This window comes from Cetorhinus maximus, chromosome 10 (genome assembly GCF_964194155.1).
Source record: "Cetorhinus maximus chromosome 10, sCetMax3.hap1.1, whole genome shotgun sequence".
Lineage (NCBI taxonomy): Eukaryota > Metazoa > Chordata > Chondrichthyes > Lamniformes > Cetorhinidae > Cetorhinus > Cetorhinus maximus.
The window spans coordinates 85,101,763-85,114,408 of NC_135888.1; the positions used below are offsets into that span (position 1 = coordinate 85,101,763).

The 12,646-nt window shown below is 40.7% G+C and overlaps 1 protein-coding gene across 4 annotated transcripts in view; it reads right to left on the reverse strand.

Moving 5' to 3' along the window:
• The window catches only part of fbxo38 (F-box protein 38), an 89,081-nt gene that overhangs the window by 12,395 nt on the left and 64,040 nt on the right, over positions 1-12,646 (reverse strand). For all 4 annotated transcript variants that reach the window (XM_078550719.1, XM_078550722.1, XM_078550718.1 and 1 more), the window contains 2 exons: positions 5,047-5,147; positions 4,209-4,311 (listed from right to left, as the gene is read on the reverse strand). In XM_078550719.1, the coding sequence (XP_078406845.1) occupies positions 4,209-4,311; positions 5,047-5,147 (204 nt within the window). The remainder of the gene's footprint in view (positions 1-4,208; positions 4,312-5,046; positions 5,148-12,646) is intronic.

The following is a 12,646-nucleotide window of genomic DNA, read 5'->3' on the forward strand; positions in this document are numbered from 1 at the left end:
AATTTTGACCCAGTGGGGGAATGGAAATAGATTTCCAAATCAGGATGGTGTACTACTTGAAGTGACTTGCAGGTAGTGGTGTTCGCATGCACCCACTGCCTCTGTCCTTCTAGGTAGCAGAGGTCACATTTTGGGAGGTGCTGCCAAAGAAGCCTAGAAAAGTTGCTGTAGTGCATCTTGTAGATGGTACAGACTGCACCAGTACTGTGTGCCAGTACTGGAGGGAGTGATGTTTAAGGTGGTGTGAATCAACCAGGCTTAGTGCTGTTGCAGCTGCACGCATTCAGGCAAGTACAGAATGTTCCATTACACTGCTGACTTGTACCTTGTTGATAGTGGAAAAGCTTTAGGGAGACAAGAGGCAAGTTACGTGTTGCAGAATTCCCAGCCTCTGATCTCTTAATGTAATCAGAGTGTTCAAATGGTTGGTCCAGTGAAGTTTATGATTAAAGGCCACCCCAGGATGCTTGGTGGAGGGTTCCGCAATGGTAATGCCGTTGAATATTACAGGGAGATGGTTAGATTCACTCTTGTTGGAGATGGTCATTGCCTGGCACTTGGGTGGTGTGAATGCTACTTGCCATTTATCAGACCAAGCCTGAATGTTGCCCAGGTCTTTCATATGGACATGGGTTGTTCCATTACCTGAGGAGTAGTGAATTGCACTGAATACTGTGTAATCATTACCAAACATTCCCACAGGTGATCTTAAGTTGTAGGGAAGGTCATTAATGAAGCAGCTGAAGATGGTCACACCTAGAACACTGACCTGGGAAACTCCTGAAGCACTCCAGGGGCTGAAATAGCTGGCCTTCGTTTGTGCTAAATATGACTCCACCCAGTGGTCAGGTTTCCCATTGGCTTCAACTTTATTAGGGCTCCTTGATGCTACGTTCAGTCAAATGCTGCCTCGATGTCAAGGGCAATCATTCTCACCTCACCTTTGGAATTCAGCTCTTTTGTGAATGTTTGAACCAAGACTGTACTGAGGTCTGAAGCCAAGTGATCCTAGCAGAACCTAAACTGAGCATTGGTGAGCAGCTTTAGTAGTGAATGTTGCTTGACAATGCTGTAGATACCAATTTCCATCACTTTGCTGATGACTGACAGTACACTGAAGCAGTAAATGGATGAATAGATTTCTTGCTTTTTGTGGATAGGACATGCCTGATCAATTTTCCACTTTGGTGTGTAATGCCAGTGTTGTAACTGTACTGGAACAACTTGGTTAGAGGCAGGGTTAGTTCTCGAGCATAAGTCTTCAGCGTTACAATTGCGATGTCGTCAGAGTCCAAAGCCTTCAATGTGTCTACTGCACTCAACCATTTCTTGATATCACATGAAGCGAATCAAATTATCTGAAAACCAGCTTCTGTGATAGTGGGGCTTTCAGGAGAAGCCAAAATGGATCATCCACTTGGTACTTTTGCTGGAAGATGGTTGCAAATACTTCAGCTATATCTTCTGCAGTTATTTGCAGGGCTTCCCCGACATTGAGAATCGGAATGCTCATGGAGCCACCACCACCCTCTGGTTGTGGCAGAACTGCAGAGCTTTGATCTGATCCACTCATTGTATGCTTGCCTAGCTCTGTCTATTGCATGCTGCTCCTGCTGTTAAGCATGCATGCAAGTCCTGTGTTGCAACTTCACCTGGTTGGCATCTCATTTTTGGGTTCTAGGTGCTAATCCTCTTATGCTCTTCTACACTCTTCATGGAACCTTTAGTTTGATGATAGAGTGAGGGATATGCCAGTACATGACAACACGGATTGTGTTGCTGCTAATGATCCACAGCATCTCTTGAATGACTGGTTTTGAGCTGATAGATCTGTTCCACGTTTTCCATTTAGTACGACAAAAATGCCACACAACACGATGGAGAGTATACTCAGTGTGAAGACAGGACTTTGTCTTCACAAGGATGTGTGGTGGTCATTCATACCAATATGTCACGGACAGATGCAGTTGTTGACTGTAGATTGGTGAGGACAAGGACAAGTAGGTTTTCTTGTGTTTGTTTGATCACCACCTGCCACAATGGTGCTACTGAGCCACTGTTAGTGATGGATACTGAAGGCCCCCCATTAAGAGTACATGCTGTACCCTTGTTACCCTCAGTGCTTCTTCCCAATACTGATTCAACATGGAGGAGCACTGATTCATTAGCAGAGAGAGGGTGGTAGATGGTAATCAGGTTTCCTTGCCCATGTTTTGCCTGATGCCATGAGACTTCACAGGGTCCAAGTCAATGTTAAGGACTTCTAGGGCCACTCCCTCCCAACTGTATACCACTGTGTCATCACCTGTCATGGTAGAGGACACACTCAGGGATGATGACAGAAGGACGCTTGCTGAAAAGTATGATGCTGCAAGTATACCTATGTCAGGCTGTTGCTGACAAGTCCCTAAATGTTACTGAGGATTAGTGAGTTAGGGTTTTGCAAGTTTGACTGGGCTGCCTGTGCCTTTATTGTGTTCGTGCCTAGGTTGATCCCGTGAATGAATTTAAAAAAAAAAGAATTTTCTGTTAGTGTTTGATATAATTGAGTGGCTTGCTAGACCATTTTGGAAGGTAGGTAAGAGTTTAGTTACATTGCTGTGAGTCTGGAGTCACCTATAGGCCAGTCCAAGTAAGAATGGCACATTTCCTCTCTAAAGTACGTTTTTAACAATCTGCTCACTATTACTGATACTAGCTTTGTACTCCAGATTTTTTTTAATTAATTGAATTTAAATTCACCCACTGCCAAGGTGGGATTTAAACTCATCTCCAGATTTGTCCAGGCATCTGGATTACCATTCTAGTAACACAGTGATTATGCTATCGTCCCCAATTGAAACATGAGGATGAGAATCTTAAATTGCATGTTGGGGGTCTGGGAACCAGTGCAGACTGAGAAAGATAGGGAATGGGATATCAGCAGTAGAGATTTGGATGATCTGAGGCTTGCAGAAGGAAGAAGCTGGGAGGCTGCCCTAACAGATAGTTGAATTTGGAGGATGGTGGGGAAGGAATGAGGAAGAAGCGCAAGAGAAGGGAGAAGCAGGTCATGTTTCATAAATGGAAGCAGACAATGTGTGATGGAGAAGATGGGGATAAGTAGTTCAGCTTGGGGTCAAAGAGGTTGCAAACAATCTGCTTCAACCCAGAAAAGTGGTGGGAATGGAGTTGGGACTTTGGTTTAACATCTCCGCCAAAAGATAGTTCAGTACGATACTGAAGTGTCAGCCTAGATAACGTGCTCAAGTCTCTGTAGCAGACTTGACAGGTGACTCTATATAACTTAAATTCTTAGAGCAGGCCATTGCATTTTCCCTGTCTTGTATACATGTTTAGAAAAAAACAATCTAACTTAAGATTCAAATTTTCAAGATGGGAAGTGCAGCACCACAACAAATTAGAACGCGGTTGTAGGTCCTCTATGCTGCCTGAGCAGAGACCAGGATCGTCCCTACGAGATTTCAAACTTCATTCTTGGAATTTGGATATCAATAGTGAGATTGCCCAAGAGACCTTGAGAAGATGGTGTTGGGTATTCTTAAACATCTGCAATTCATGTGGTCTCATAATACATTCAATAAGGGATTCAGGAGAAACTTCTTTACTCAGTGATTAGAATGTGGAACTTGTCACATGGTAGTTGAGATGAATTGCATAGATGCATTCATGGGGAAGGCAAACAGGTGCATGAGGAAGAAGGAAATAGAAAGGTATGTTGATAGGATGAGATGAAGTAATGTAGAAGGCGGCTCGTGTTAAGTAGAGGCCTGTTATGCTGAATGGCCTGTTTCTGTCCTGTAAATACCATGGGCCCGAACTTAAGTCTGTGCAAGTGGTTGGGGCTTTGAATAAATTAAAATCTCACCCTAAATAGAGTAATCCGACAAGGCTGTTAGGTAGGAATTACCATGATATTGACTGAGTGATAATGATATTTACAGTTTTCATTTAATTACTGTTCAACAATTCTACAATGTTGTCAGCCATTCAACAATTCTACAATGTTGTCAGCCATTCTGAAGTTGCCTGCAGTTGCTTGAAACTTTTGTACATTGAATGTCTGTCAATCATGCTTTCAGTTGCTTTCCCACTTCTGGCCAGTGAATAACACCCATCAAGTTTTTCACTACGTTAAAGACATTTTATACAAGATGTTCCTAATGCGTTGATATGATGAACATGCCAAAAACGATTCAAGCACTTACCATGGATAAACATCATTTTGGGACAATCTCTGAGTACCAAATCTGTAATTCCACAATTTGTAAGTGTAATTCCAACCAAATTTTTGGACTTCAGATTAAGAACCTGTAATAATACATCGTGCAAGTTAATTATTTAGAGGGCAATAAGGGAACATTTTTTAAAATTAAAAATGTAATTTTATTTTTTAAAGCAATTGCTATAAGCTCTGGAGGCCATGCATGCCATAGACTACAAAATAAAATGTCAGTTTGGAGTTTGGACAACATATAGCTTGTCCAACAGCTGAAGGAGAAGCTGAGCTATCCAATCTTGGAAGATTTCAGGTCTGTGCTGAATCAACCAACATCTTCCAAAGCGATGGCACAGGTGCTAAGGTTGCTTTCCTTGTCCTGGGTACAAGGAGAAAAAAGGGAGAAAAAAATTGTGTCTCTTTTTTTTATCACCCAGCACCTCCTGTTGAAAGCGTGCATGCTAGCTGGTGAGGAGCTGTCATGTCCTAAGTGATCACATAACCTGCTGAGACTCATTTTAAGGCTCACACATGAAAAATGGCTTCTTAGCCATATTGCCAGAGGGCACTCATAGAAACCCAGCAAGGAGACAATGCATGATAAGCTGTGAAGACTGCAAAAAAAGGAAAGAAAACTATAAAAAAAAAGACGACTTGGGAATTCTTCTTATAACTGCACAACCAAAAAAAAATACCAATGATAATGATTTATTAAACTGAGCAGTTTACTTAAAAGAATTTGCAGTGAGTGATCCTTCAATTTTAATTTTTCCCACCAAATTAATAGCAATATTAAAAGAAGTTGCTCTAGAAATCTGATATTTCACCTGGACATGGTCATCCTCGATGACAGGATCACTAGTACTTGTGGATTTATCCGCTGTTCGTTTCCGCTTGACAGATTGCCTGGGCCTGGGTTTAGGAATATCTGGCAAAAAATGAATTTATATGAGTGAATAGGAATTGAACACTTGTAAACCAAACAAAAACGTAGATCAGAATAATTATATTAACACTGCATTTTGGAGAAACATCAAAAACAGAATCAGGGCTAGTTCTGTATAAACTAAGATACCACTTAATCTACACCTTGGTCAATTCAAATTTCAAGTTATTACAAGAAGAGATGCTTTTATGGATTGAATCTTTATCAGGCCTTCTCCTTATATCAAAACAAGGAAGCATCTGTTTCCATTAATAAAACACTGGGTTTCACTTTTTTGCACCATGGATACTGCAAAGGTTATGAGTCTTAACAACATTCAGGCAATGGTGCTAAAGACGTGCTCCAGAACTAGCCAAGCCCCTTGTTGCTCCAATACAGCTGCAACACTGGCATCTACCCGGCAATGTGGAAAATTTCCCAGGTATGTCCTGATTGCAAGAAGCAGCAGAAATCAAACCGAGCCAATTACTACCCCATTAATCTACTCTCGAACATCAGCAAAATGATAAAAGGGGTCATCGACAGTGCTATTAAGAGGCACTTACTCAGCAATAACCTGCTCAGTTTGAGTGTGACCAAGGCTACTTCACAGCTCTTGACCTTGTTATAGCCGTGGTCCAAACATGAACAAAAGAGTTCAATTCAAGAGGTGAGGTGAAAGTGTCTGCCCTTGACCGAGTGTGTCGTCAAGAGGCACCAGCAAAACTGGAGTCAATGGGATTCGGGGAAAACTCTCCACTGGTTGGAGTTATACCTAGCACAAAGGAAGGTGGTTGTGATTGTTGGAGGTCAATCATCTCAGTTCCAGGACATCACTGCAAGAACTCCTCAGGGTAGTGTCCTAGGCCCAACTATCTTCAGCTGCTCATCATAAGGTCAGGTGTGGGGATGTTCATTGATGATTGCACAATGTTCAGCACCATTCATGACTCCTCTGATACTGAAGTAGTGCGTGACCATTTGCAGCAAGATCTGGACAATATTCAGGCTTGGGCTCATAAGTGGTAAATAACATTCACACCACACAAGTGCCAGGCAATGACTATCTCCAACAAGACAGAATCTAACTATTTCCCCTTGACATTCAATGACATGTACCATTGCTGAATCCCCCATTATCAACATCCTGGGGGCTACCATGAACCAGAAACTGAACTGGACAAGCCATATAAATACTGTGGCTACCAGAGCAGGTCAGGAGCTGGGGATTCTGCAGTGAGTAACTCACTTCCTGACTCCCCAAAGCCTGTCCGCCATCTGCAAGGCACAAGTCAGGAGTGTGATAGAATACTCTCCACTTGCCTGGATGAGTGTAGCTCCAACAGCACTCAGGAAGCTCAACATCATCCAGGACAAAGCAGCCGCTTGATTGGCACTCCATCCACAAACATTCACTCCCTCCATCATTGACACTCAGTGGCAACAGTATGTACCAACAGTATGTTCTGTTGAAGGGTCATGTTGGACTCGAAACGTCAACTCTTTTCTTCTCCACCGATGCTGCCAGACCTGCTGAGTTTTTCCAGGTAATTCTGTTTTTGTACCATCTACAAGATGCATTGTACCTTCCAAATCCACAACCTTTACCAAATGCAGTAGATGCATGGACACACCACCACCTGCAAGTTCTCCTCTAAGCCACATAACATCCTAACTCGGTACTATATTACCACTGTTACTGGGTCAAAATCCTGGAACTCTCTACTTAACAGCACTGTGGTTGTACTCATATCATATGGACTACAGTGGTTCAAGATGGTGGCTCACCACTACTACCTTCTCAAGGCAATTAGGGACGGGCAATTAATGCTGACCTAGCCATCGATACGATGCCCAGTATATGGGTACACAAATTACAGGTAGCCGATATAGTCTCCCTTCATACACAGAACCACTCCTAAGCACTGTCAATGATGCTATGAAATTAGCATGAAGACGACAGAGCATTATACTAAAGAATATTCTTCATCGCTCTCAAACATGGAACTGCGTCTGAACATAGCTGAAAATGGATAAAACTCAACACCAAGACTGACAATTTGACAAGGCAACCAGTCTAGGCTTTAATCTGCAATATATAAATTTTATACTTCAGGTGAATTTCTTTAAAGATAATTCCAGCAATATGTCTGTGAATGACAAGAACGTCTCTCATGGGCCCCAGTAATGTTTTAATAAAAACAATGCAGCACAGAAAAAAACCAGCCAACCAGCCATTAAGATCTTACAGATCCTGTTACAACAATGAAGGCAAACTTCAGACCCTTTAATCTCTGCCAATTTTTTCAAGGATTAACAAACAGTTTACAGACTGAAAAGCACAAGAACTGCCAACAATACTGAAATGCACTGACGTTCAAACAAAATAAAAGCACAATGTTGATCTGAGTTTAGCTGCACACTCAATGCATTTACCTGCAATCTGGGGGCTTACTGAGACAAGCATCATCAGAACTCTCTTTGGACTAAGATAATACGATATAAAAAGCTTCAGAGGGAATATGGGAACATTTAATGCTTTCATAGGAAACCTGGGCAGGATTTTGCCCTTGGCGGGGGTTGGTCGAGAAGTCGATCTACCCTGACCACCATCCGCGATCAGCTCCGCACCATAATTTCACATGGGCGGGCCAATTGAGGCCCGCCCTTCGTGGATTACGAATGGCAGTGCTGAGCACTACCTGTGTGGATGGGGGGGTGGAGAGAAAGAGTGCCGGGCCTAGCGCACAGTTAGCGCATGCGCAAGAAAGAGTACTTCAATCTCCCTGAGGCACGAAGCTGCTTCAGGGACACTGAAGAGCTGTGTAAAATAAAATGAAGAGAATTAAAATTTAATAAAACATGTCCCCTCATGGACATGTTTTTAATTCAAAAATAAAGTTTTTATTTTATTTTTATTTGCTTTAGGAAACCTCATCCTGCTCGTGGATGAGGTTGCCTAAAAAATGTAACGGCCTCCTTTTCGCCTGCCCGCCAACCATTAGGTTGGACGGGCAGTGTAAATTTGAATTTAATTACATTGTTAATGGCCTTAATAGGCCTTTTAATTATCAGCTGACTCCAGCACACACCAACTGAACGAAATATCGTGAGACTGCGCGATGACATTGGGATGCACGCCCGACTTCATCGCGCGTCATTTTACGCTTGGGAGTGTCGGGCGCATGCCCTCACGCCGAGTGTAATATTCTGCCCATAGCGTCATAAGAAACCACCTAACTCTGCAATTAGTGCATTTACTATTTTCACACCAGTCTTTTTTTTATACTGTACACCAAAGCTTTTACATTTCACATGGTGTTATTAGTGATGAGTAACAGAACACATTTTCTACTTTTTACCCCAACAATATGAAATACTTTCAGGTTAGCATAAGTTGAAAACAAATTCTTCTCTAACTGCATTTTAACCCAAACTTTCACAACTCTGCCAAGTATGATGTCTACATTCTTCACATCAGCTATTTGTGTCTTCTTGAACATACCTGTAAATTGGAAGCTAATGCTGTAAATATACTGGGAACGAAATTAAGGGTGCATTTATACAGCACTTAGATATGTCGTTACAGTCTGTATTCCAGCCAGGCAGAATCACATTTAGGTTGTTTGGATTCTGCTTGGTTGGAAATTAACTGCCCTACTTTGGAGAGAATTCTGCAACCCTGGATACAATCCCTTCAGAGCTTTCTCCCAATAGTTAGACATTTTTAAATATCTGAGGAGGGGGAAATCACTGCTCTCTAACTATTTAAGTTCAGGTAAAGCAGGTTTAATGTGGATCCAACAGACAGAAGATTTTCAGTGCAATCTGCCCTGTGCCACCCACTGAATTCACTTAAGGACTATATATTAAGCCCAAGCTTACCACAATTTAGTATTAAAAAAGCACAGGTTAGTTAATAAACATACAATGTACAAATTACACTAACACTTTTGCCCAATGCATAACACTGTATAAGTGTAATACAGGAATTTGATAGGTGATATAATTGTTGGCGCTACAAATGTAACAGGTACAAAACTACCACCAAGACGTAGAAACACTAGCTGCAGTATAAAACATTTTTGAATTGTTTCAATGCAGCAGAACACATGCACTCCCAATCATTTTCCATTAAAATTTAACCTGCATTTAGAAGCCAGTGAGTGGGACTCTACAAATGCATGTTGTATAACTGATTCCCAACAATGGCTTGAATTTTGCACTTGTTGGGCGTGCGCAGGAGTGGACGGGAAACTGTCCCCTGACCGTAATTTCACGCTGGGTGGCCAATAAAACGACCAGCCAGCATGAAACGCACCCAGGGAAAGGCTCAGCACTGTTGGTGGGGGCAGGAAGAGGGCGGGAACCGATGTCACTGCGGGTGCTGACGAGCGCTTCCAGTGAGCTCACTGAAGGCAGATGGATGCCTCAGGGAGCTGCAGACCTTCAAATAATAAAAGAAAGCACAAAAATGCTGCAAAAAATGTCCATGCAGCACAATCAAGCACCTGAAAACATACCTCATAAAAAAATATCCCTGGATATTTCTTTTTATTTTAAATCCTAATGGAGATTTCATCCCACTCTTGGATGAGGTTTCATCAAAAATGTAAAGCTCGCCTGGCCCATCCGCCAACTGTAAGGTTAGATGGGCCATGAAAAATCGCTTACAATTGGGCCGTTAATGAGCTTAATTGCCCGCTTAATTGTCAGCAGGAGCTCTTCAGACTTTTGCGCGCACCCACCAAGTGAAATATTGCACGAGTGCGCAATGACATCGGGACGCTTGCCTGAAGTCAGCTTGTGTGATTTTACGCCTGTTCAGGTCCAGGTCGCCCGCAGGATGTAAATTTCTGGTCAATATCTTACAAAAGAGCAGTGCTGAATCAATTCATAAATGTGATGTGGCTGTTTATTTATAGATGCACAAACTTAAAAACACTATTACCTAAGACTTAATTGAAACATTCACTAATCAGTTTGCCAACTTACTTTGCCAAGTTTGCTAAATTTCTGACTGTCTGGGATTCAAAACTTATGAGAAGATTCATTGATCTAGCTACAGGTTCAAGGACTGCCACATGATATATGTGGATAAAAATTAAAAAACAAAATGTTGGATATCTAAAATGAAAGAACTAAAAATAAAGGAAAGCTAGCTAATGAAACAGAAAAAGGTTAATGTTTTAGATATGACCCTTCACTCCACCAAAACATGAACCTTGCTTTCTTTTTCAGATCTTGATTGATCCATTGCATATTTCCAACAGTACATTTTCATTTTAATTCAAGAAAGATTTTAGTGCGATACCAGGGTATAGCTCTGTTGGCATGCTTCTCTTGACATATCTGAAAATTATGGAGTGCATCATTATCCTCCAAAACGAGAGGCTGAGGAGCCCAATGCCTGTATGGCAATGAAGCCAGGCCAAAAATACAAATGGAGCAGGACATAATCGTTTGGCTTGTCCCACCTCACTTCCACTAACACAAATGCCCCGCAGAAAGTCCAAGGCTAAGGATCAAAGAAGTCATGAGCTAAATTTAGCTGATGAAAGAACTTTATACTTAGGAGTTGTTGATCTATGAAATAGATTCCCACTTTCTGCAGTAAATGACTTGGTTGAAATAGAGATATCAGCCTTGGAAGGAAAAATGTACAGATCTATACCCTTACTAAGTGGATGGCAGAGAGGGCTGAGTAGATTTTTCCCTTTGTGGCTGTTACTTCTTTCCCAACCCTCCCATTCTTCCTCAATATTCTTCCAAATCATTGCCAAATTCACAAGTAACAAAGTCAATGCTGTTCTTCACCCAGCCCATGAAATTTGCATAAGTCACTCACAGGAGAGTGATTCCATTTTCCCTCATCAAAAGAGTATGCTGAAAGTAAGGACTAATGTAGAAAAGGTGTGTTTCCTTTCATTCAGTAGTACTGTTTAATGCCACACTATTGCACTCTCAAGTTTTAGTCTTACTTTCTCTCTCGATGAGAGATGTGGTGGCTAAAACAAAACAAAGCAGCTATATTACCATAATTCTTATGAGCCCTTTACTGAATAATTTTATGCACAGAGGTTAAACACAAAGAATTGGTAAATTAATTCCCAGGTTAGCTCATTACATGGTATAATTCTGAAGCTAATGTTGTCTTGTTGATAGTTTCATGAAAGCACATTCAGTAAGAAAAATACTTACATGGATAGCCTTCCTTTAATCTTGTTCTTGGCTTGGCATAGGAATTACTACTAGAATAATTTTTAAAATGTTGGCTGAACTGCTTTGTGTGTGCTGTACAAGCACAGTAGATCAATAGCTACGCTTTAACGAAGTAGCTTTGTTCAAAAGAAAAAAAAACTGCTTCTTCCAAAAGACATACATAATTTGCACCAGCATGGATTAGGTCCTGTAAAACAGAGAATCCAAGCAGAATTCCAAAAATTGTTGAAAATCTCAAAAAAAATCATTAGCAACTGGGCAAAAACTTTGGAAATGGATCTAATGTTACAATCTACATTATGCAATCATTTCAGTTACATTTCAAAGGTGCAATCGCCATAGTCCGTTCCAGCAAAAGAATTAATGCTCAATTATGCATTTAATGATCTACATCCACGTTTATGCTTGCACAGTTTTGTGACCTATCATAGTAATTTATCAGTCGTATCAATATAGGTAGGGACCTGTTTATAATAAAAAAGTACCAAGAAAGAATTATACAGAATATTAATTAGTGGTTATAACCGTCATTTGTACTCAAACGAATATTAATCTTGCTTCTGTAGTACAACTTTGAAATGGAGTGATTGCAATTTTTTAAAATCTCTCATCTTGCCTGAGCTTTATTAATTCGATACTTTACAATCAGCTAAAAAAACGTATCACCACCTCTAGCAACCTACCTATCAGAGGATTCATGTCCCATTTCAATGTCCTCCCCAGTGAAAGTTAGCTTCCCATCAATACTTAAAACTTCAATAGCGTTTGTTTCCTTTTACTGAATTTTTCAACATATAATAATTCACTACTGAATGCAGAACGTTCTAAACTACACTATATTCTAAATGTCATCTAACAAAATGTTGCAAAACTTTAAAAGTAACCCATTTTGAATTATAATTATAATTAAGCATTAACTTTACATTATGTGCATACTTGTATCTATAAACATAGATGTAAGATTATTAAATGCATATTGAACATTAGTTCTTTTGCTGTAATGGTCTTTGAAACGTAACTGAAATGGTTGCATAATGTAGGTTGTAACATTAGATCTATTTCGAAAGTTTTTGCCTAGTTGCCATGATTTTGATAATGAAAACAAATATTTTTCCATTTACACCTTTGGTAATGGACACCAAGGCAGTGCATTTTTGTTTTATGCACCAATGTGTAATAACTTATTTTTATCCATGTTAAAATCCATCTGCAGCCCATTGGGTAAAAGCTCTACATGTTAGGGTCCCAGGTCTGGTCCCTTTACTGAATTAGCCGTCCTC